General features: G+C 39.4%; 1 protein-coding gene across 1 annotated transcript in view; it reads right to left on the bottom strand.

Moving 5' to 3' along the window:
* LOC149150700 (uncharacterized) overlaps window positions 1-27,190 on the bottom strand; it is a 195,505-nt gene that overhangs the window by 38,068 nt on the left and 130,247 nt on the right. Inside the window, exons 5-6 of the mRNA XM_089442908.1 lie at window positions 1,736-1,833; window positions 201-1,142 (exon numbers count right to left, since the gene is read on the bottom strand). Of these exons, the coding sequence (XP_089299034.1) occupies window positions 201-1,142; window positions 1,736-1,833 (1,040 nt within the window). The remainder of the gene's footprint in view (window positions 1-200; window positions 1,143-1,735; window positions 1,834-27,190) is intronic.

Here is a 27,190-nt window from a genome sequence, read left to right as displayed (position 1 = left end):
CTAGAAATTATCATGAAGTTAGTGTGGAGTACAATGTTCAGATACAAAACGATATCAATTTTGAAAAAATGTAGATAAATTCCAATTTCTAAGGCTTGCATGTGTACCTTGGTTCATGAATTAACCAAGAGGAAAGCAGGAAATCATATCATTTTCACGGTACAAAGTGCTAGAGAACGAGTATAGGAACTTGTAATTACCTCCATGGCACATGGTCAAGAAACATGGAGGGTGAAACAATAATGTCCTTAAAGCTTTCTCTATGTCTTAAAATAGCTCTGTGAGATGCATCCGCACGGTGAAGCCAATTCAAATTTTTCCATGAAGGCCATGTAGTCTGCTTGGCTTCTGGGATGATATGAATAACCAAGCCAGGAACGAACATCTCCACTGGCTCTGCCTCTGACACATCAGGGCCCAAATCTGTATTCACAGGTTGGGATATTGAATCTCCAGAAGTGCCATTCTCTATCACTATATCAGTATAGTGGGCATGCAATTCATTAGAATAAACCTCATCTTTATAGCTAGCATCTTGCTGATTGTTGCCATGATTCTCTGTGTCTGAATCCTCAATTAACACTGTACACTCATCAAAGGAAAGTTTGTCCCTTGATTCAGCACCTGCAGCCAATGCAGATGTCTCTTTATCAGAACTACTTGCATGCGTGGGTCTTTCATTCTCAAAAGATAGGCACCCTTCAATCTGTGCAGCATCAACATTTATATCACAAGGCTTTACATCATTCGGCAAATTGCCCTCAAATGATGTATGCAATTTAAACTTAACAGGATTCCTCATAGGATGAGTAGAACTATGATTTGACATTTTCACCATGCATGTAGTTGCGTGGATACAGAGGAAGATCCCACCTTTTATCTTGTACTTAAAACGTCTCTGCTTGTGTCTCCGATTCTTATCCCTTGGGACCATCGAGCCTGATTGGGATGTCTGCACAGAATCCTCTTTACAGTTTGTACCCCAAAGATATTTATTTGCATGCAGTAGGCGCCTTGCAAGTTTAGATATCACAGCAGAATCTGTAGAAGAATCTGCTGCAAGTGCTCCCAGTGCTGCTGCTCGCAAACGGAGGATTGAAGTCGCTGAAAGCCGTGACGAGAACTCATCATTGTAAATGATACTGCAAATGCCACCAGATTAACCAACATCAAATAGAGATCAAGATTCAGAACATTATAAAGTGGAAAGATTGAAGGGGCTATTCTGTTTTTCATAAGTTGTAATCATCATGTGTTTGACAACCATATTAATACTAAATTTCACAGACATCATATACACCTTGTCATAATGAGAATCCAAAATAGTAAATACTCTCCCTATAATGGAAGAATGTGCGCTCATATGAAATCATCTCAACATTGAGGGGGCCACCTCACGAATAGAGGTCTCGAACAGGGAGGACATCACTATTATATAATAAGGAAAGAAACAGTATGATGCTGAGTTTTTTGATGCACTTTCTCACTCAAGATAGATAGACGCACTTGAGCCAGAGGCGGGTACAAACAGAAGTGCACTCATGAATACTACTTCAATATGCTCAGCAGATTACAACAGATGCACTTGAGAGAGTAAGCGGGGACAGCCGAATCACATTACTAAGAAAGTTGCATATCTGGTGAAGTTCTCTTAGCAGCAGAAAACATGGATATAAAATAGATATAATGCAACAAATAAGAAAACCAAAAGAAGCAGTGGATAGAGACATTTTACCTTGTTATAAAGCTCGAACATGCATCAGCTACAACTGCATCAACACAGGGGAGTACACCATATGCATAAACATGCAAGTTTGAGTACCGTTTGTGTAACTGCATACCAGGGAGTCATAAGCCATGATAAATAATTTTTAATATTACAAAAAGAAAATCATTGTACCAACTTTAGTTATGGATAAATGCATGAGAAACACGAGACACTATCAGTTCTTGAAGAGTATGCAGAAAGAAATAAAACAATTACATCCACAAACAGGCTAATCACACACAAAAGTTGTATAGTTGAAAAATAGATCATATATCTAAATATGTGCATGAATAGATAATCCTAAAACCAGTTGGTATATATCAGTATTCAAGACAAACCTCAGATCAAATATTCATATAGACTATTCCAGAGCAGTCCTGGGCAGCTTCTCTACCAGGTAAAAGAGCAGCATAAAGCTTATGTATGATTGGCTCTCAAACATGTTGCAAGTAAAAAGGATAAAAAGTAACCCACTGGTCTTTAAATCCATTCAGAAATGGCCAAAATGACGATTATATTTCACATATCATCCAAATATGCACTGATATCCTCTTTGTTTCTTCCTAAAGGAAATAATTGATAAATATGAAAAGCAAATGTTACATGGAAAGTGATAAATACCAGTGTTGCAAACATTGCAATTTTATTGAGAAAAAATCAGGATATCATGCTTCTTTGACCCAGCTGATTTTCTGGCCGAAAAAATCGTTATTTTATTGTAACCGTTTGAAAAAATCGCAAGTCAATGGAAAAAATCACCAGGCTGTGGACAGCTGAAGTTTTAACTTTTAAGTGATTTTTTTTTACTTTTTGATTTTTTTTTATTTTATAGTTTTTTACTTTTGCCGATGCTTGCCGATTTTTACCGATATTTTCCTGATTTTTACAATTTGTCTTTTTCCAGATCCTTGCTGATTTTATCCCAATGCCAATGTCAGCAACATTGATAAACACCTTGATGTCAAGGATTAAAGATTCAGAAATAATGTGGAAGATGAATATTTACAACTTATAAATATCAAGACATATGTGAAAAACAATCATCGAAATGAAATCATTTATACAGGACGCAGGAAAAATTTCGCTGGACCCTAGATGTTTACAAATAATTTGACAGTAAAGGTCACTTGGATGTTAAAGTGTGACACATGCCTATAAATTCAAGTTTACAAATGTGCCAGAGACATATGTTTGAAGTAAGTGCACAAACAATGTTCTCAACTCCCTTCAGTGGATACAAGATTAGCTTCAACAATTTGAAGATTGATAAATATATTAGCCCTCTACAGAAACATGGGCTTTGGTATAATACTACTTTCTTTTTTGCAACCATAATCTTGACTTTATGTAAAACATTCCATGGACCTTCGAATTTTCCAAAGAATTTCGCCATAAAGGTAAGTTGGATGTTAGAAGGGCAATATATGCCTGTAATTTCAAGTTTGTAAATGGCTCAGGGACACTTGTTTGGAACAAATGTATAGCCAAATTTCTCAACTCCCTTCGGTGGAGACAAGATTAGCTTCAACGTTTTCAAGATCAACAAATATATTAGCATTCTACAGAAACATGGGCTATGTTATAATAATGCTCTTTTTTGCATCGATAATCTTGACTTTATGTATAGAAGTTAAAGAAATGAGGCATATAGAGGTAATGATCTTAAATGATCCTTTGTACTTTCACGATTCAATTAAATAGAGTTGCAAGAAAGAGTATCATTTTTATTGTGAGCTTTTTCAAAACATTCTAGCAAAAGATGAAACACAAGAAAGGAATCAAGATGGAGATGGAAGTCATTTTTCAGATGAATATCCAAATTTGAATGTCAGTCTTTGGTCTTGCCAAAAGATTTCAGTTCACACAGCACAGCAACATGGACTGTCAAACTCAACCATACAAGAAGAGGCTAGGCCCATTTATAGATTGCCTTGTGAATTGACTCATGAAGAGAAGAGGTTTAAGATATCCAAGAAATTTTTCACTTGGTGACCCAATATCCTCATTTGGAGCTATAGCATTTTTAATGTGTAGGACAGACAGAAATATGAAAATGTGTCAGTTACGTAGGACTCAATAAGGTGAAAGTCAAATATAAGTATCCTCTTCTCATTGATTTTCAAAGATATGACCTTTGTTTCTCAACCAGTCATCAAAGTCCTTTCTGTTGAAAATTGGTAGCTATGGTTGGTCTTTTCATTGGCAAATCAAAGGAAGAAATTCATATTTTTCTTGTTGACCAGGTCAGCCTAAAGTGCAAAAGTTGGCCCCACATGATGAAAGGGTTTGACCCCAAGGTCAAAACCCTCCTCCTAAAACAGATATAAATAAGAGTTTGTTGAACCTCATTTGGCATCACATCAACTCACATCATTCGATCTGAAATCACAAGAAGAAGTCAACACGTGTGAAGGAGACAAGAAGAATCTGTTCTGCATTGATCAGCCTTCTATTCTTCTGTTTAACCAGCGTTGACTCGGGAAAGTTTGCTTCTGTTTGGCCGAGCTCTTTGACTGTCTTGGCGGCCAAATATTTCAGGGATTTGTTGACTCTGTTTGACTGAGATTTTGCTCCTGTTGCTGAGCCGTTGACTGCAGGTCAACCCTGAGCTTTGACCAAAAATTGCAGAGGTTCATTTGACTGAGGTTCGACCAAATTAGGTCCCTCCTATTCAGAGCTACCTCAGGGCGAAATTCGGCCCTTCTGTTGCAGACTTGACTTTGACCAGAATTGACTGTTTTCTCTCTCCATTGACTGGTTTGACTTGAATATATTGAGGCCAGAATTTGGCATCCTGTTTGGAATATTCTGATGTACTTTTGATGAACTGAATTCTCTCTCTCATAAGGAAAGACTTGTTGGATTTTCCCCTAGTGGGTTTTGCCCTGGCTGCTAGCCTAAATATTGGTGTCTCTTGTCTCTTGTTTTACTGTTTACTGTGCTCTCTATTTCTCTAATGAAGAAAGTGAATTGTTGAAAATTTTCATGTATAACTGCTTAATGATTGGAATCCTGTAAGAAGTTTAATTATATCATTTGAAAAATTGTACTACTCTTGATTGCACTAGAAAATCAACATGGGATCAGAGATTTGGTGTGTTGGAAATTCGAATTCAATGTAGAATTTCTTATCATGATAATTACTTGTGATTAATTACATATGTTTTCCATTTAGTATTTTCTTTATTCATTAGGTCATCAAGCAATTATACAAATACAATACACAAAAGACAAGAAACACCAGACAATAGGCCAGAAGCCAAGGCAGAACCCACAAGGGGAAAACCCGTCAATCCTTTCCTTATAGCTTCTTCATCAAAAGAGAAATCCAAGTCTAACTAACTAGTGATCCAAGTGCCAAGTCAGTCCTCCAAAGTCTATGAGATAATAAACCAATCTGCCACAAGTCTGTCCTTTAGATGCCATGTCCCATCATGATGTTTGTCCTGCCTTCCTGTAGCTTGTATCACACAGAAAGTAAACAACCTGTAGTTTGCATCACACATAAAATAACCTTCCTGTAGCTCACATCATACAGATATATATGACTTGCATCACAGAGATATGTAGCTTCCTATAGTTCACATTTCAGAGATATATATGATTCGCATCATAGAGAGCTATATCACAGAGGCTCGCATTACATAATATGCCACAGGTACTTTGCATCACAGAGAGATAGTATGTCACAGGAACTTTGCATCACAGAGATAGAGTATGCCACAGAAACTTCACATCAACATGTTGTGGGAAAATCAAGGTATTTGTAGATTTATATTGATTCTCCTTGATAATTACTTGTGATATTTGTTGGCTCTTTATTATTTAATTTTACTTCCTCATCAAGCAATTACCAAAACATGAAGATCACAAAGACACAAAGAACACAATATATAGGCTCCAAGCCAAGGCAAAACCCTACAATTGGGGAAAACACTAACAATCCTCTTCTTATATAATCAGATCAAAATGAGACCTCCAAAACCCAATAAATAAGACCAAAACCTCCTCGAAGCACCAAGCCAGCCCTCAAAGAAATTCTTCTTCAATGAGTCAAAGTCAACTTAAGTCAAACCCTTCAAATCTGCTCCAAACTCAGATTTTTGGCCCCTAGTCACAGAATTTCAGACCTGCAATGGTTTCAGAAATTTCGGCCCATGCAGCAACTTCCCAGAAACCCTAATTTTGCACGTGTGAGAGAGAAATAGGCTGAAAACTCAGATTCTTTCTTCTTCCTTGACTTTGACTTTCGCTCTTCTTTTCTGCTCTTTCTTGTGTAGATCAAACTTGTTGATGTATGTGTGCTAATGAGGTCGAAGTTCCTTCTATACATATGCTTCTCAAGAGTTCGAATTAGGCCGACTTTCACTGGCAGGGCCAACCTGGTCTTAGAGGTCAAAATAGACTTTCTATACACAAAAATAATATCTTTTATATGTTACATCTTGCCCAAATGAGTCTTATACATATAATAATTACTCTTGACTCATGACAAACCCTAGAAGCATAAATGTATGCTTGACCTAATTGACCAATCAAATGTATGCTTGAAAATAATATGTTTCTTTCTTATTTTTCTTGTTACAGAAGATATACATAATGACATGAGTACAATGATAATTATGAACACCAAAACTAGTTAAATTTTCCAACACTCCCTCTTAACTAGGGAGGTATTCTTAATGACACAATAGGTTTATCTCAAGTTGAAATATTCTCATAAGAAGGGATTCAGATTGATAAGCATCAATGAAAATAGCATCATGATTCATCATAGCCAGCATTGTCACATTACCAAGGCCTTGACAGGTACACTCTATCTCTCACAAGATCAGAGCACAATGCTGGAAGGCATTCCATGGGTGTTAAAATTGGCAACCAGGGCAAAACTTCATGTGAGTCATCTTATTCATGGCTGATAATATTTTTGTTAGATTCCTCTCGTCAAGAGGTGTAGGATTGATATAAATATCATCCGATTCCGATAAGTATTCATGGAGATATGAATTTATTTTGATTATGGAATTATTATCAAGCCGACCTACAACTCATGTAAGCTCAGAAGCCCAATAGTCGCATTTATTCAAACACCGACGTTGTGTATAAATATAAGAGGACTTTTCCTCATTTGCACTCACTCTTTTCATCACATCTCTCTCTCTCTACTGCGCAAAAATGAGTCTCTTCTCTACTGCACAGAAATGGGTCTCTCTCTCACACATGTGAAGCCGGAAGCTATTAAACCTGAAGTTGCAACTGCAGAAGCAAATATTGACTTGCGTGGCCTAGAAGATCTCCTCTTTGGAACTACATTGTAGGTCCATCTGGATCTCCTCTAAAAGCCACAACTTTTGGTGGTGGAATGAAGTCAATCCGACGAACGGTTTGCAAGATATCGACTGCCCTAGTTTGAAGCCGAAAACTGCTGAAACTGAAGCTGCAACTGCAGAAGTAAAGATTGACCTGCGTGGCCTAGAAGATCTCCTCATCTGAACTGCGTTGTAGGTTCATCTGAACCTCCTCTGGAAGCCGCAAATTTTGGTGGTGGAATGAAGTCAATCCGACGGTCGGTTTGTGAGATATCGTCTGCCCTAGTTTGATAATGAAGCCGCTAATGCTGATGCTGCTGATCTAGGGTTTGCTACTGCTGATATGAATTAGATTTATTGTACTATTTCTCTCTGCTAAATTATTGAAGATAAAAGAAGATTTGATCAAAGGGTTTTCCCCACACATTGTGGGGTTTGTCCCTGGCTAGCCGCCACATCTTGTGTCTCTTGTCTTGGCTTGTTTTCTGTCGATCGTTTAATGTTCTATCTGCACTTTACTTTATGTACATGTGATTGCTAATCTGTGGAATATAATAAGAAAAAGAAGTAAATTGTTATAAGCATAGAACATACCATAACTTAACATGGTATCAGAGTTGAGGTGAAGACAAAGCCCGAGCAAGAGCAAGAGCAATCACCGAAGAGAAGATTGGCAAAGCTATCTTAAAAGAACTATGGGGTCCTCAGCACTCTTTCCTACCGAAGACAAGCTCCGTGAGAAAGATGACTATCACACATGGAAGATGTCTATCGATCTAACCCTAGAAGATCCAGGAATGCTGGACCATGTAAGAGGCAATATTGTTGAGCCTCCATCAAATGCATCCGCTGTTGCATGGAACAAATGGAAAACTGAAGAAGTCAAAATAGAAGATCATTCGGGACTCTATCGACAAGCACTTGGTGGCCTACATCTCTGAACTGGACACCTCCAAGGAAATCTACGATAGACTGGGAGATGGCACTCACGACTCTTGGAGGATTACCATCCAAATGGTACATGTTCAGGACTACTCTTCTGAACTATAATGTAATTCCTGGTATTAAGGAGTTAATGGCTAGATGCATTCAAGAAGAAACAAGGGAAGAAGAGCAAGAAATGCCCATGCCTAAAGGTCCTCCTGCTGCCTTTTCTTCTCATGCTAAGAAAAGAAATAATTCCGGGACTAAATCAAAAGGAAAGGCTGGACCTAAGGGTGGAAGAAAAGGACAATGTTACATCTGCGATAAAAAAGGTCACTATGCAAGGGAGTGCCATGATAGAAAGGACTCACACCGGGACGATGATCAAAATCCCTCTGATGGCAAATCAAAGGAATGACAAATTCAACAACAAAGGTAAGAGGAGAGTTGGCGATCGAGGAAGAGGACAACCATTCAAGAAGGCTAGAAAGTCCAGGATGTATTAAATGCACCTGACCTCAAAAAGAACCCAGTGTCCATCTCGGCAATGGAAGACAAAGGCTACAAGGTAACCTTCAGCAATGGCAAGGTATGTATATGGAAAAATAATGTTAAAGATGCCTTTACTCTTGGGTTTAGTGTTGATTCATTATATCAGGTCGATGGAAGTCCGCTACGTATCATGTCTTGTGACACAACGCTTCAGTCCGAACTTTGGCATCGGAGGTTTGCCCACCTTCATTACAAAGCTCTACCCGATGTAAGACAGATGGTAACAGGGATGCCCGAATTCCAAGTAGAGAAAGAAGGTGTATGTCCGGGATGTGTCGAAGGAAAGCTCAAAAGGGGACCATTCCCCTCAAGCCAAAGCAAGACCTCCGATATATTACAGTTGGTTCACTCAGGCATATCTAAGGCTGGCATTAAGAGGGAGACTACTACACCACGTACTCCTGAGCAGAATGGTGTGGCAGGAAAGAAGAACCGCACGATTGTGGAAGCTGTCCGGGCCATGCGACATGATCAAAGACTTCCTAAGTTTCTATGGGCTGAAACTACAAACACTGTCGTATAGCATTGGGTTCCAAGACTCCTGAAGAAAAGTTCACCGGTAAGAAACCTGATGTTTTTCATTTTAGAATTTTTGGAAGCCCTGTATATTTTCATGTGCCGAAAGAGAAAAGAAATAAATTGGGTGCATCTGGAAAGAAGGGAATTTTCGTGGGCTATGGTGAAAATGCTAAAGGCTATAGAATCTATGTAGCCGGTCAAAGGGAAGTTGTAATTAGTCATGATGTCACCTTTGACGAAGATATGGCTCTCAGCAAGGTGAACAATCTTCCGACTTTGAGGAGCTCTCAAGAAGCCGACACCAGGGAACCGAAAGAAAAGGATGATGAATCAATGCCTGATGTAGAAGAACCCATGGATCCGATTGATCCTCCTCCACATGAGCCTTCCTCTTCTAGGAAGAGGCCTTCATGGCTTAGGGGGCTACTTGATGATGCTGAAGGACATGCTGCACCCCGAGGAACCTTTCGTGAAAGTAAGAAACCTAATAGGTATCAGGGATACCTGACCATCATGAGCACAATCATACAAAATAAGCCTTCATCATTCTCAGACGCCGTCAAGCATCAAGTATGGAAGGATGCTATGACCGAAGAATATGAGTCTATCATGAAGAATGATGTCTGGGAAGTAGTTCCCAGACCCCAGGACAAGACAGTTGTTACTTCCAAATGGCTTTACAAGATAAAGCATGCAGCAGATGGAAGTACGGAAAAGTATAAGGCTCATTTTGTTGCTTGTGGTTTCTCCCAGAAGGAAGGTATAGACTATGATGTGATATTTGCACCTGTTGCCAGATATACGACCATCCGCTCAATCATAGCCCTTGTCGCATCACAAGGATGGGACCTACATCAGATAGATGTCAAGACTGCGTTCTTACATGGCTCGATCAAAGAAGAGGTCTACGTGGAGCAACCCAAAGGATTTGAAATTTATGATCGAAAATCTCATATATGCAGGTAGAAGAAGGCTCTCTATGGAGCAAGCACCCCGAGCATGGTATGAGAGGATCGACAGCTACTTGATGAAGGTGGGATTCACTAGGAGTGAAGCCGATCCTAACCTTTACTTTAAGGTTGAAGATGACAAGCCTCTCATACTGGTGTTGTATGTGGATGACCTTCTTTCTAACAGGTGCAGACCCTCTCATTCACAAATGTAAGAGGGAGTTGGCTTCTGAATTTGAAATGAAGGACCAGTGAGAGTGGTACATACTATGACGCTGACTTCGGTTCGGTTGAGACTGGTCTGGGACCAGTGGTACACTCTCTGAGACTGCAATACTGGTCTGGGACCAGTGGTAGGAGTTGTACCATACTATGATGCTGACTTCGGGTCGGTTGAGACTGGTCTGGGACTAGTGGTACATACTCCGAGACTGACTTCGTGTCAGTGCAGTACTAGTCTGGGACCAGTGAGAGTGGTACATACTATGACGCTGACTTCGGGTCGGTTGAGACTGGTCTGGGACCAGTGGTACACTCTCTGAGACTGCAATACTGGTCTGGGACCAGTGGTAGGAGTGGTACTTACTATGAAGCTAACTTCGGGTCGGCTGAGACTAGTCTGGGACCAGTGGTACGCACTCTGAGACTGACTTTGAGTCAGTGGAGGATGATACTAGTCTAGGACCAGTGGAGTTGTACTCACTATGACGCTGACTTCGGGTTGGTTGAGACTGGTCTAGGACCAGTGGTACATACTCTGAGACTGACTTTGAGTCAGTATGACACATCCTCGATCATTTCTTCTTCTTCATAATTCAGACAAAAGCAGAGCAGAACAGAACAATGCAAGAGTAGAGCAAAACAGTACCGATCATTACAGGGCAGAACAAGACAAAGCAAAACAGGCAGAATAGAGCAAAGCAGGGCAAGGGTCAGGTTGTACAGGGCAGTGCATTTGATGGATGAATAGTAACGACCGATAGACAGATTGCAGATGAAGTTCTCCCTGGTTGAGAGCGAGTGTTAAAATTGGCAACCAGGGAAAAACTTCATGTGGGTCATCTTATTCATGGCTGATAATATTTTTATTAGATTCCTCTCGTCGAGAGGTGTAGGATTGATATAAAGATCATCCGATTCCGATAAGTATTCATGGAGATATGAATTTATTTTGATTATGGAATTATTATCAAGCCGACCTACAACTCATGTAGGCTCAGAAGCCCAATAGTTACATCTATTCAAACACCAACGTTGTGTATAAATATAAGAGGACTTTTCATCATTTGCACTCACTCTTCTCATCACATCTCTCTCTCTCTACTACGCAGAAATGAGTCTCTTCTCTACTGCGCAGAAATGGGCCTCTCTCTCACACATGTGAAATCGGAAGCTGTTGAACCTGAAGCTGCAACTGCAAAAGCAAAGATTGACCTGCGTGGCCTAGAAGATCTCCTCTTTGGAACTGCACTATAGGTCCATCTGGATCTCCTCTAAAAGCTGCAACTTTTGGTGGTGGAATGAAGTCAATCCGACAAACGGTTTGCAAGATATCGACTGCCCTAGTTTGAAGCCGGAAACTGTTGAAACTGAAGCTGCAACTGCAGAAGTAAAGATTGACCTACATGGCCTAGAAGATCTCCTCATATGAACTGCGTTGTAGGTTCATCTGAACCTCCTCTGGAAGCCGCAAATTTTGGTGGTGGAATGAAGTCAATCCGACAGTCGATTTGTGAGATATCGTCTGCCCTAGTTTGATAATGAAGCTGCTAATGTTGATGCTACTGATCTAGGGTTTGCTACTGCTGATATGAATCAGATTTATTGTATTATTTCTCTCTGCTGAATTATTGAAGATAAAAGAAGATTTGATCAAAGGGTTTCCACACACATTGTGGGGTTTGCCCCTGGCTAGCCGCCACATCTTGTGTCTCTTATCTTGGCTTGTTTTCTGTCGATCATTTAATGTTCTATCTGCACTTTACTTTATGTACATGTGATTGCTAATCTGTGGAATATAATAAGAAAAAGAAGTAAATTGTTATAAGCATAGAACATACCATAACTTAACAATGGGACACCACACCGCCTCACTAAGGTACATACTCCACCTAGGATACCCGGAGTATGTCCTCCACTAGACCATTTCCCTCAAGGAAATGTTCGTCCACTGGACCATTCTTTATCCAAGTCCATGTACTTGACTTAGGATCTCCATCCTAATCCATCACAATACATGACTCAAGATGCTTATCCAATCCACCATTCTCCTTATCCATGTCCATGTACTTGACTTAGGATATCAGTCCTAATCCATCACGGTACTTGAAACAAGGAGAACAATGCTTATTCAATCCATCATTCTCCCTATCCATGATGTATGTACTAGACTTGCGGCGATTGATCCTGCCCTAGTACATGACACGGCGAGAACCAGTGTCCAACCTTATTCGCTCTCAACTTGAGAGGATAAATCCATGCTCACTCCTCAAAATAGAGAGAGTTAGTCAACAATCCTCATCTTGCGTCGAAAGTACTCATACTTCCCTTACATCAGCTACTTGCAATTGTTGTAGCTTCCTCAATCATCCTTGTTATCACTGAGTTTGCTCATCTTGCAACTTCTTGAACTAGGGCTCCAAACCTGCCTCCTAACAGTCTGATGAGCCCCAATATTCCAACAAGAATGCTGCAACTCCCAAGGCTACCAACTTAAATTATCAACCTGGGGTTCATACAAACTTAAGAGGTGTTGGCACTGTATGTGCAGCGTGCAATGTGTCTAACCTACTTGCAAAAATGGAAACATTAGTCTACTTGTAGAAGGTAAATTAATACTCTAATCGTAGAATGTAAATCAATACTCTAATCGCAAAATGTGGAATGTTGTTTTGAAAAAGGAAATTTGATATTTTCAACAATAATGCTTGTAACTGGAACCTTAAGGAAGCATGATTTCAAGAATCAAGTCTAATCTACTTTGCATTGATGAATCACCCTTCTATGTTCAAGGAAACTTAGCTTTAGTAACATAATCCATGTACATTTCATAAGAAAACATCCATTGTTATTCAAATGTGGAAATTTGTCTTCTAATTTTGATTGCAAATGTGTACTTGCAGTGAAGGAAAGGTGGGCCTAGAGTGGTTTTTGGTCTTCCTCAATCATGGATCTAGAGCCTAGGGGTCATTATTCAAGCCTAAGAGACAAAAACCAGGCTTTTGGAGCAAATCTAGTCAACTTTACATGTGCTACAAGATGTGTTACAGGAGGCCCCGTTTTGCTATAGGAGGAGATAACTTGCCAAATGCCCAAGTAAATCAAATGCAAATAGGATGGGAATTTTTTTTATTAATTAGGGTGTCTTAGGACTCCATTCCAAGTGGAATCACTCCAAAATACCCCTGTTAACACGTGTTAAAAAATAGCAGAAAATTACTACTCTAAAAACTAGAAATTCAAGAACTACTGAGCTAGTTAACCTACCAAATTCCTAACCTAATCAAGTGTGAATGCTATGGTTTAAATTTTCCTATTAACTTGAATGTTTTTATGACCCAATACAAGTGGAATCAACTCAAATGAAGCTCATTAACATGTTTTAAAAAATAGAAGAAAATTACTACTATTTTGCTACAAGGGACTTCCAGAAATTCTAGATTCGTGAACTAGTAAACCAATCCAAGTAGCTCAATGATGAATATGACTTTTCAAAGTTGTTCTAAGGATGCATCATGCTTGTGACTCTATAAATAACCTGCAAAACAACTCACTTCAATCATTTAACCAATGTAACCTACAGCAAAAGAAGCATGAATAGTAAATGCAGAAATAAGAGATGCAAGTGAAAAATACATTCAAAGGACATAAAGAAATTATACAAGAGGGCTTTGAGGCTCCTGGGATGGCCAAGCCCAAGGAAACTCAGAGTTTTATGAAGGAAACCAAGCTTTAGAAGCTAAAAATGGCAATAAACTTCATTATTCGAATCAATCCAAGTACATCCTTGCTAGAAATGAAAGTGGAGTTGTTAAGGAACAAGTTTTCTCCACAAGAAGACTAAGAAATACATGCCCCTAGATGAAAAATCGAATTGGTACCTATACAAATTTGTGTGGAAACATTCTCCTTGAAAGGAGGAAGCTTTCCCCTCCAAAATCCCTCAAATAGTGGATCTGGTTCCCAACACTAAGAATTCACATTAAATAACATGGAACACATTCCTAAATTTTCTCAGGGAGCTCCAGAATTTGTCAATAATTTCATGATATTTTGTTCATTTATTAGCCAACCTTGATCCTCATGTACCAAGGAGCAAGTCCTTATATTATCTCCTCATCCAAATCTTCATAGTTTGCCCAATATTCTCACAATATTCTACAAAAATAAATAATATTAGGCACAAACATGCAATTATCTCTAAACCTTCTTAATGAACATATTAAAGCTAAAACTATGTCATCTAATGCAAAAAATAGAAGTTTAATGTGTTGAAGGATGGTCAAATGGGCCTTAATTTATGTCTAATTTAGAGGCCCATCACACCCCCTATTGAAAGTGTTGTTCATCCTCTGAGCAACTTAGTGACCTAATTGTGCCTCATTCATGGCCCTGGTGGCCTCCTTAACATCCCAAGCTACCTCAAAAGGAATTTTGGCACATCTTCTCTTGCTCCATCCTCTTCCTCTTCTTCTCCAACTCCTTTTTCTGTAGATCCATCCTTTTCTCCAAGTTCTAATTAGGCTTGTTCTTGTGTCTTAAGAAAAGTCTCCCTGTTAATGTTTACAATGTTTGCCCATGATACAAGTTTTCAAACATTCTCCGTAGAATATGTGATAATTAGCATCCTTGATGAGTCTGTGGACTCTCTTCAATTGAAACTACTCCCCCCATGATTTGTCACTATGATTTTCCAAGGTTTGGCAAACCAATACTCCCAATCTGCTACAAGGGTAAAAGAGCAGTTTTATCCATACTGGTTAGAGGAAGGAAAACTTCAGACTCAACTCAAAAACAATTCCATTTCCTTTCTTATCTTGCTTAACTCAAAAGAAACATTCTCATTCAATTTTTTTATTCTCAAACTGCTATCAGAATTTTGGTTGAAGGAATGAGAGGTTTTGCAAGTTTCTTGTCCACAAATGGCAGAGAAAAATGTGTACTTACCCTTCTCTTAGATGTACCTCTTCAAATCTAGGGTAAAGTTGCTCAAAATCAAGTTTTGAAACTCTCTGGACTTTCCTATAGCACATTGTCTTCTCCTATAGAAAATTTGTTTCTCCTATAGCACACAGTCTATCTCTTTTGTAGCAACCCTGTTTCTCCTATAGCAGTTTTACTCAGGCCTATAGCACCTACAAATCAACTCTGTATCTCTTTTGTAGCACCCTAGGCAGCCCCTAGTAGCATCTAGCTCGTCCTTTTGTACCTTGATGGGTTTCTCCAACTGTTTCTTGGGAATGAGTAATTGTGCAAGTGAATTTGAGCCTCGTACTTTTATTCCCTTTTGTGGTAATGGCTCAGAGTGCTTTGGTGACTTGGCCTTTGCATGAATTTCCTCTTTTAACCATTTTCCCCACTCCTCATAATCATCACCCTTCTTAATTTGGCTTTTCCACATTGCATGAGTGAGGGAGTTAGCTGCACTTAACTGGTTGAGGATGGCCGAGACTGCTAACCCATCCTTAGCTTATAAAACCTCATCTCTATGCATTGACAACAAATTTCTAATCATAACACGCTCAAGAGAAGAGGTGAAGAATAATGCATACCTGTGCCTACCTGTGATATCGAATTGTTGGAGATGCCTACATGTTAGAGCTGGTCCTCATAACATGATGATCTTGAAGGTGTTGATTTCCTTTGCTTGCTTCTACACAGGTCTTCATAGATTGATGATTCTTTGACTGATAAAATTGTTGTGTGAGCAAGTTTCTTCCCAATGTCCAATCTACTACTCGTGGAGTGGATGGACTGCTTCCTAAGGAGGGTGTGCCCCTTCTCAACTTCAGAAATGGCTTCATGATGCTCAAGGTGGCTAGATCTTCTACTCTGTGGGTGAAAAAAGAATTGATGTTGAGTTTTGTTGTAATTGTACAGGCTGCTACAAGAGGAATCTCCTTCCTGTAGCAGTCACTTAATTCCTCTTTTGAGACCTCATATTGCATGTAAGATTGAGGGAAAGTCATAAAAGGTATAAGGACAGGGTTAAAATCATTAGGAAGTGGTGTAGGTGGTGGAAAAAATGAAAGAAGAGCTTTTCTGTGTTTTTTTATGTATGGCAGAGTGGAAATTGAACTTGACTTTTGGCTAGATGGAGTGGATGGGTGTTGGTGGACCTCTCTCAACATTTCTTAAAGAAGACATGACCTTTTGGCCTCTTTCTCCAATCAGATCTGCCTCTTGTAGCACTTTTGGTTGCTCCTGTAGCATTTCAGGACAGTCTCTTGTAGCAGAATTGTTTTATCCATATCTCTCAAACGGTAGATTGGATTGACCTGAAATTTAGTGATCATGTTTCCATCATCCCTATGTGTCTCCCCATAAAAATTTTTGGCCAAAAGATGAACGAATCTCAAGAAAAATTAAAAATAGTTGTAGGTGATGGAGGCCAATTTTTCGAAAAGTGTGCACTAGAATTTGTTGAAATTCCTTAAGCATGTTACCATCATCCATATGCATCTCTCCATGAAACATCTCGACCAATGGATGCACGGTTTTCAAGATATGGTAAAAACAATTTTTTGCCCTATGTATTTTGGTCTGTTGTAGCAATCCAGTAGCATTTTAGGACAACGAGGAAAATGAATGGGAAAGGCTTGGAAATGATGGGTGGATGTTGGAAACGGATGAGGGTGATGGATTGACATGGCCTTGGTCTTCTTGGAGCATCTGAGCAAAAGAGGAGAAAATAGCAGAAAATTACTACTATTTTGCTACAAGGAACTTTCAGAAATTCTAGATTTGTGAACTAGGAGACCAATCCAAGCAGCTCAATGGTGAATATGACTTTTCAAAATTGTTCTAAGGATGCATCATGCTTGTGAATCTGTAAATAACCTGCAAAACAACTCACTTCAATCATTTCACCAATGTAACTTACAACAAAAGAAACATGAATAGTAAATGCAAAAATAAGAGATGCAAATGAAAAATACATTCAAAGAAAATAAAGAAATTGTACAAGAGGGCTTCGAGGCTTCTGGGATGGTCAAGCCCAAGGAAAATCAGAGTCCTATGAATGAAACCAAGCTTTAGAAGCTAAAAATGGCACCAAACTTCATTATTTGAATCAATCCAAGTACATCCCTACTAGAAATGAAAGTGGAGTTGCTAAGGAACAAGTTTTCTCCATAAGAAGACTAAGAAATGCATGCCCCTAGAGGAAAATTTGAATTGGTACCTATACAAATTAATGGGGAAGCATTCTCCTTGAAAGGAGGAAGCTTTCCCCTCCAAAATTCCTCAAATAGTGGATTTGGTTCCCAACACTAGGAATTTACATTAAATGACAGGAACACATTCCTAGATCTTCTCAATCACTGGAGCTCCAGAATTTGTCAATAATTTCATGATATTTTGTTCATTTATTATCCAATCTTGATCCTCTTACAAATCTTCATAATCTGCCCAATATTATCACAATATTCTACAAAAATAAATAATATTAGGCACAAATATGCAATTATCTCTAAACCTTCATAATGAACATATTAAAGCTAAAAACACATCATCTAATGCAAAAAAGAGAGGTTTAATGTGCTGAAGGATGGTCAGTTGGGCCTTAATTTATGTCTAATTTAGAGGGCCATCACAATCTATGATCATGTACTTGAGGTCTTCACCAACTACATCCTGAATTGTGTCCAACAATAATTCCTGCATTGCACTGTTTCTTGCCTTGAAGATAGTCCATCACACAATTCATTCAATTGATTGATTATCACAGCACAAGGTTAGCCACTCTATTGTTCAATCAACCTTGAACACAACTTGGTTGACCTTTTCAATCAATCTCTATCAATCAATGCAGCTCCATCAACACAAATAATTTTTCCCTCTAGTTGCTATTCTCATCTTTCCAAAATAGCCAACTCTCAGGGTCTTCAAATAAATGTTCAAATAGCCCTCTAACTGTCCTATTGTTGCTTCAAATTGACAGTCCTTAGGGCACCAATCAAACTGCCTTTCAATAGTGACTTCATTGCTCTAAGATTACTATCATAAGGTCTTCCAAGAACAACCCACTTGATAGTGAATGTCCATTGCTTCACTATTCTTAGGGTTTTCACAAATCTTCCCACACAATAGTGAGCCAACTCTTGCACTCATTGTACATGGAGCTTCTTAAAGTCTACCCTCTAAACAATTCTTGAGTCTGCAACATTCATCCCTGTCTAACGCTTCCTTGTACCTGCAAAACACAACAAAAAATCCTCACCAAAGGACCCTCTTCCTATGCAATTGCCATAGAGAGATGTGACATTGCTTTAGAAGGTCTACTTGGCCTTCAGAAAAGGCCCTTCTTTCAACTTGCAATTACATAGGAGTTTTGTTCCTTCTTGGCTGTGAGAATCCTCCTTTTTTTTTTTTTCCAAAACTAGCCCTCTAGACTTTGGCCAAATGTCCTTCAAAGATCAATCTCTAAAGCTCCAAATCCCTGCCTCTCCTAGGAAACCTATAATCCTTCACAGGTCTACACTTAGGGCACAAGGAACACCTACATGTTGTCTTTCGAACAACCACAAGATGCTCCAACAATTTGTCCAATTTGGACCCTCAACACCTAGCATTCATCAATCTTAAAGAGACAATCACATACCTATCCAAGACGTCCTTTGTTGCCTTGAATTCTCCACGGATCTGAGCTTCAATACTAAGGTAATCTGCCCTCTGGTTAGGGCTACTGGTTTGCGCTAACTCGAACTGTTACTTCACCTCAAAATACGCTTAACTTCTCTCCAAATTTCTGCGCTAGTCCCTTATCAAGGGCGGCCTTCCCTCAACTATTGATCTGAACCCTCAACCCTCCAAAACAGGGCTTTCGTCCCCCTTCAAGTTGCTACAACAGAGCTCAGCCTACCTGCATAAGAATAGACTTCTGCAGCCCTCAAATTCAGACAGATACTTGCCCAAAAACACACCCATATTTCTCCTACAATACTCAGTTGCTTCCTTCCTACCTTGGCAGATCAAATCATTAGAAAGAATCACAAACTTGACTTTTTCTCCACTTCAGATTACTCTTGTAGAATTCGGTTGCCTCAGATTGCTCTTTCACTTGATGAGATGCAGTTGTGTTGTATGGATCAAATTATGGTGTCCTTAGCAGCCCATATCTTGAAGCTTAACCCACAGATCACTGACATGGTCTTACTCAGAGAAAGCAATTCAGATCTTCCAATTTGAATTTGCATAGTTAGAGTAGCATCATATCATAGTCATGCATTGCCTTTGGGACAAACAACACATATCACTGTTTTAACTTTGCATCAGACCTCAGGAATTAATTTGCATCAATGACTCTTGGAGAAACTTAACCCACAAATTTGCATTGCAGTAGTGTGGCAAAATACCTTCAGCTTGTATTGTAACTTGGACCATTATATAAGTGTAGCATAGTGTCATAGCTTGGATATAAATATTACTGTCATAACTCAGATGATAAAGGTGTCTTGCATGATAGTTATATAGCTCGCATTCATACCAAGAAGATCCTTGCATCAAAGTCAGAGATCTACATCACTATTTTAAGCTTGAATCAGATGTTCCAGAACTTCCTATCTTAGTCATATCTTGGAGGAGGTGACTTAAAAACCTTTGCATTAATTTGTATCAAAATAGAACTTGTATAGAAGTCATCCAAAGCAACTGTGTCCACAAGACTTGGATTCTCGAATCTTCATAGGATTGTACCTTAGATAAACTTGCAATCAATCCTAAGATAAAATTGCAATGTATAACTCGGCTTCATTTCAGAGGGAACTCGGATTATTTGATATGCCCAAAACAAAGATTTTTATAGGACTTCAAAGGAAACTTGAATCAACCCACAGTGAAATTTGTATCAGACTTTGGATCCTTCTTGTAGTAGACTTTTTTTTCTTTTCCATAATGCCAACAACCAGTGATCTTCTCGCCTCCTTCTACCCGCCTTAGCTTTGATACCATGTTGGAAAATCTAGGTATTTGTAGATTTATATTGATTCTCCTTACTTCATAATTACTTGTGATATTTGTTGGCTCTTTATTATTTAATTTTACTCCATCAAGCAATTACCAAAACATGAATATCACAAAGATCACATGACATAGGCTCCAAGCTAGGGCAAAACCCCACAATTAGGGAAAATCCAAACAGTCCTATTCTTATAGAATCAGATCAAAATGAGACCTCCAAGACCCAATAAACAAGACCAAAACCTCCTCCAAGCACCAAGTCAGCCCTCCAAGAAATTCTTCTTCAATGAGTCAAAATTAACTTAAGTCAAACCCTTCAAATCTGCTCCAAACTCAAATTTCCAGCCCCTAGTCACAAAATTTCAGACCTTCAGTGATTTCAGAAATCTTTGCCCCTGCAGTAGCTTCCCAGAAACCCTAATTTCACACGTGTGAGAGAGCAATAGGCCGAAAACTCAAATTCTTGCTTCTTGTTTGACTTTGACTTTCGCTCTTCTTTTCTTCTCTTTCTTGTGTAGATCAAACTTGTTGATGTATGTGTGTTAATGAGGTCGAAGTTCCTTAAATATATATGATTCTCATGAGGTCGAATTACGCCTCTTCTAGGCTGACTTTCACCGGCAAGGCCAACTTGGTCTCGGCGGTCAAAATAGACTTTCTAAACACAAATATAATATCTTTTATATGTTACATCTTGCCCAAATGGATCTTATACATATAATAATTACTCTCTTGACTCATGACAAACCCTAGAAGCATAAAATGTATGCTTCACCGAATTGACCAATCAAATGGAACATGAAATCCATGCTTGAAAATAATATTTTTCTTTCTTCTTTTGCTTGTTACATAAGATATATATAATGACATGAGTACAATGACAATTATGAAGACGAAAACTAGTTACATTTTCCAACACATGTGCCATTGAAACTCTCTCTCAAGCGTCAAAAAATTTGTGTCTCAGAACCTTCGTTTTTAAACTACACCGGTTCAACTCACACTCGGTCAGTTCAATCAGTCGAAACCCCCTTCTGGTTTGACTCAATGTTTTTAAAACCGGAACCGGTGACCGGACCGGTCCACCTAATGAACCGGTTTACCGACCGGAACTGGTCTAACCGGGACTGGTTTGGTCTAAACGAACCGGTTTTAGAAAAATACATTAAATAATTATTTTTTAATGAAAAAAAACTATTTTTAAGATTTAAAACCATGATTCCAAGCCAATAGAGACAAAATATGCAAAGATTGCTCATTTATATACCATGTAAAGGTGAATATATCAAAATGGCACCGAGTGGAATACATATCATCGACAAAATACATAAGCAATGAGGCTCTAAATGGCCTCTAGAGTGCAAAAACAAAGCCTACAAACTATGGGGCCAGTGGCCTACTACAAGACTTCAGTCTAGACTCTACATATATGATAATAGTAAATACTATAATAGTGATCAACATTATCACTTGAAGTTGAAACTTCTCATGAGTCTCAGTCATCATGATCAAACTCAGTTGGTTGAGTCTCGACTCCCAAACTTTGCAGTCACAAACTTCTCTATTGGTTCAGTGACTTGAGTCTCAAACTTCTTAAGGTATTCTGCCCTAATATGCCCTATTATTTCATTTGGTGCTCCACATGGCTTTACATGGCCTCCTATCCCAGCCAAGTGTTGCTTGAACCTGTTAATACCCCCTCCTTGAATGGATTTTTGGCAATATTTGCAGATCATTTTGCCATCAATCATATCACAATGAGCCCATGCAGTATCTCTGGCTTTTGGAGGCATGATGACTCCCTAGATGGTAGATCATAGAAGTGAGAAGTTTATAACACATAAAAAAAATTAATTCATGGACAACAGTCAAATAAGGAATTTTCAAGTGCAAATCCTTACCTGGAAATGCAAACTAGCTTCCTTAGCCTCCTCTTGAAGATGGCAACTCCACTGACAGCTACACACTATCTCCAAAATAGCTCCAACTCCAACTCCAAGATGACTACTTCAGCAAAAACTCAACACTCTCCAAGCTCACAAACAAACTCACAAACACTCCAAATCAGTTGTGTGAGACAAATGAGAGTGAGAGGGGCCTCTTATAGCTTGGAGAGAGTGTTTTTGGAGGGAAAACACCCTTAGTTCCCCCCCAAAACCCCAAAACCACAGTTAGAAATCTGCTTTTTGCAAGTTATGGTGGGCATGCCTAAAACCAGCCGGTTCCGTCCTAAACCGGCCGATTTTCACCGGTTAGGGCCAAAAATTGGAGAAACTACCTTCCAAACCGGGTTTTTTGGCCGGTTAGGACCGGACAGCTTGCTAACCGGCCGGTTTGACCAGTAACCGGTTTTTGAAAACGGTTTTTAAAACACTGGTTTGACTAGGCCCTTAACTCGGATCAGGAACCGATTTGGTATCCAATCGGTCCAACCAGCCAAGTCCGACTTGAACCGACCCTCAAATTGGGTAGTGGAGACTCAAACAACACAGTTTGACCCTAGCGAGGATATTGATCTTGATGTTGATATGGACTTGGATGCATTAAGGAATGATCAGTTAAATGCAGATCCACTAGTCCCAACCCCAAGTCCTCCAACCGCAGGCACTTCCTACCTGTCAAACACCAATTTAGAGTTTGAGCCAGATGATGTTGCCATGTCTAGCAGTAGTGATCACTGATGGTTGATGATTAATCATGTTGATCAATGAGATAGTATTCTTTATTAGTGACTTGTAGTCCTACAGTTGTATTGTTTTGTTGTAGAGGCCACTTATAACTTCTTTGGTTATGTGTTTTTGTTTTGATCTCCATATATAATATGTATTGGACAGTGCACTGGGTGCCATTTTGATAAAATAGATATATTCATGAGCATGCTTTGATCATATGTTGTCTTCTCTCCATTACTCTAATGCTTTGAGTTTGGAAACATGAATGAAAATCTTAAAAATTGTTTTTTGTTAAAAATTAAATATTTAATGTTCTTTTTACAAAGACCGAGTCATTGGAATCAACTCGTGCGAGTCGGAGTTGACCCTTAGTTGGTTCTGAGTCTGAGTTTTAAAACATTGCTGAGAACCTTTTTTGCCTCAGGAACTTCGGATGTTACTCCTCTAAACAAATTATTGAATCTATCTCCAATGGTGAAGTAAAGGTGCCAATATATAGTGTTTTGTCTATGTGAAGGGACATGTCCTTTGAGCAGGCTGACATGTCTTCTTGGAGGGCCGACTTGGTAGATTGGACAAATCAAAATTCAAATTTTACAAATGTCCAAATGGGACATGATTCAAGTACATTTTTCTTTTCCCTTTTTGACTTTCTAAGCACGAAGAACATGTTTTGACAATAAGAATAATAATAATATTTTATTTTTTTTGTTTTTACATAAAAACACAAGTACATTGTACAATGACAATTATGAAGACTAAAACTAGTTACAATCTCCAACACTCCCTCTTAACTAGGAGAGGTATTCATAATTGACTCATCATGATATTCTCAAGTTGAAGACTTCTATAAAAAAAGATCCAGATCGATAAGCATCATTGATGATAACATCATCATAACTAGCATTGTCACATTACCAAGGCCTTGACAAGTAAGCTCTATCTTTCCACAAGATCAAAGCACAATGTTGGGAGGCATTCCATAGAACACCACGCTACCTCTTTGAGGCACATACTCCACCTAGGATCACCAGAGTATGTCTTCCACTGAACCATTTCCCTCAAGGAAATGTCTGTTCACCAGACCATTCTTTATCCAAGTCCATGTACTTGACTTAGGGTGTTAATCCTAATCCATCACAGTACATGACTCAAGAATGTCTGTCCAAGATGCTTATCCAATCCACCATTCTCCTTATCCATGTCCATGTACTTGACTTAGGGTGTTAATCCTAATCTGTCACAGTACATGACACAAGGAGAACCATGTGTCCAACCTCACTCCCTCTCAACCTGGGAGGAGAAATCCATCCTCACTTCTTCTCAAACAGGGAGGAGATATCTACAAGCCCAAGCTTGTTTTGGAAGTACTCATACTTCCCTTACATCAGCTACATGTTCATGTGGATCTCTAGTAGCTTCTCGGCTCCTATTAGTACCATGCTCTCGAAGCATAAAGTGCTTCGACCTTTCATAAAAATCGGGTTCTTGACAATCATCATACAACTTTGATCAAAGTATCATGGTTGAATCCAGCATGTCATCAAACAGTGCATCAAACATTTTACAAAGCCAAGACTGCTTCACAGCTAATTGTACAAACTGCCAAATCTTCTGCTTCTTTTAGTGCAACAAAATCTTGCTTTTATGCTCTTCCAAGAACCATATTAGTTCCAAGCAGAAACAACTACCAGTAGTACCTTTCATCATCAATATTGTTAATGCAATCATGAATCAAATGTATCAAGGAACAAATCAGCTACTGGTTCAATGATGGATCAACAAGATCAGAATCCAAACTTCTAGAGGATCTTGATCACATGCTTCTTTTGATCAAGAAAGATTCCATCAGTTTTCTACCAATCCTCAGGTTTCCAAGTAGTCGTGTATCAAGTCGAGATCCTTCATGTCAAGTTCAGCTTCCAACTTCCTTTGAAGGCAACATCTTTTACAATGACCCAAGAGTCCTTTGAGACAAATGTCTTATCACAAACCTCTCCCTCTTATAGGGAGAACCTTCTCAAATTTTGTTCCAAGTTGCCATCAAGATGCAAGCTAGATTTTTTACTTCTGTAATGCATACTTAAACTACTCGCTCTTTCTGCATTCACATCTTCTATAGTTCTAATGCTTTGTTACACTCTTCCATTTTCTTCACCTGCTGCCAAGGCCTAAACACTCCTTGTCACTAACCAACAATCCTCGCTAGGAGGCTATGGGTGAACAAGTACAATTAAGAAAAGTACATAGACAAGAGATATAAATAGCAACAGTTGTAATAAAAGGAGATGTAGAGAACTTATCTTTCGAGAAAAGTCAACTTCCTCCTAATCTTGTTATTCTAGTATCCAATCAGCAAATCAACTTTGTCCATATCATTACCCATGAGTTAGGGCTTCATCTTTCAAGTGGAAGCATCCTAGGGTTTAGTCTACAAACACTAGTTATTCATCTTCACCCCTTTTGATTAATTAGGGTTTACAATTGTATAGCTAGGGTTTTTAATTTCAATCCCTATATTTTAATCATTCTTCAGAATTTTGTCTAGCGTTTACAAACCCTAGATTCTTCAATGTCTAAAATCTTCAAGGCCTGTATCAGATTTTGAAATTTCAGCACCCGCGAGTTCCTAAAATTTGTTGGGGGGGAGTATTGCGGTCCCGTTGCTCTACGTTTGAATCTGGTTTTCGCGCGCTCTCAGGCTCATGGGGCCCCCTACTCCTGACGGGCTCGGGCTCAGCCCCCTACTCCCGATGGTCCCTCTAGAGCCTCCTCCGAATGGAGACTCCCTTCCTGCCTCTTCTCTCTTATCTCAGCAAGATGAAAATGTTGTAGCTTTTGCTTCCCTGCTCTCTTCTATTGGCCCCCCTCAAACCAGACCCTCAGTCTCCAAGTTTGTAAAGAAAATAGATGACATTCCTGAAATCATTTTACCTCCTTCCCTCCCTCGTCATGCATCTTTCTCTCTCTCTCTCTGAGTGTGGCCTGGTTGGTCAGTTCACAGGTCTATGGCCTTCCCCCTGCTCTGTCCAGAAGTGGGTAGAACGGAACTGGTCCTCCTCTATCAGCGGAAAAATCTCAATTAGGTTCTGTGGAAGAGGATATTATACATTCCACTTTGAAACAAAAGAAGACAGAGACCTGATTTTCAAGAATGGTCCATATTTCATGGACACTAGGGGCCTCTATCTAAACAGGTGGACTCCAGATTTTGATCCAGAGTTGGATGTGCCGAATGTTGTGCAAGTCTGGGTGAGGCTCCCTCACCTCCCACTCCATTGTTGGGGAGACGAATCAGTTAAAGCAATAGGAAATGCAGTGGGCAAATACATTGACAGAAGCGAGCCAAAGGAGAATATGCATGCGTGCGCAAGAATATGTGTTGAAGTCGACCTAGGAAAAGGGCTTCCAAAAGCAGTAAAGATCAAAGTCGACAGCTGGGTGCACATTCAGCAGCTTGACTATAAGAAAATACCATTCAAATGCAAGGTATGCCACGAATACGGTCATTTTGCTAATAGATGTCTGAAAAAAACAAGAAAATGAAGAAGTAGAAGCTCAAGATCCAAAATGGGAACAAGTTAAGAAGAAAAAGACAGCAAACAAACCTTCTTCTCAACCCTCTTCATTCTCTCAAATCCCCTCTCAAATCCCTCTCATAACCCTTCCCTCTCTGCTCCTATTCTCTCAGCTCCTCTTCCTTCCCCCTCATCTCCTCGGCCCGCTCTCATTCCTCCCCCTCCCTCCTCCACCCTCCTAGTCTATAATCCCTTCTGTCCTCTTAAATATCCTGTTATCCCCTCCTCTCCTCCACCCTCCTAGTCTATAATCCCTTCGGTCCTCTTGAAGATCCTGTTATCCCCTCCTCTCCTCCCCCCTCCCCCCCGCTTCTCCCCTTCCCTCCCTTTCCCACCCCTTCCTCTCCCCTCCTTTCCCTTAGCCCCCCTCCTCCTTCTTTTGATCAAATCATCACAAGGAATCAGTCCAAAGACTCTCTCTCTTCCCTTGACCATCCTAAAAGACTTGGAAGAAGATCTAATAGAGAACTAAGAGACGAAGTTGCTGCAAAGGAGATGGCTATGGGTACCCAACAGCCTATGGATACCTTCTTAGAAAAGAACAAGGAGAAAACCCCCCATCCTTCAAGAGGGAAAGGCCCCTCTGCCCCCAATCAAAATATTTAATGAATCTTGTCTCTTGGAATTGTAGAGGAATGGGAAGCCCTCTGAAACTCAATGCAATTAAATATTTAATAGCAATGGAAAATCCAGACATCCTCATGGTCCAAGAGACAAAAATAAATGAACATGATATAGG

This window comes from Pinus tabuliformis, chromosome 9, assembly GCF_031772625.1.
Source record: "Pinus tabuliformis cultivar Carrire ecotype Pingquan chromosome 9, CPIR1, whole genome shotgun sequence".
NCBI classification, from domain to species: domain Eukaryota; kingdom Viridiplantae; phylum Streptophyta; class Pinopsida; order Pinales; family Pinaceae; genus Pinus; species Pinus tabuliformis.
Note: the sequence above shows the minus strand (reverse complement) of the source record. Positions and strands in the feature narration are given on the sequence as shown.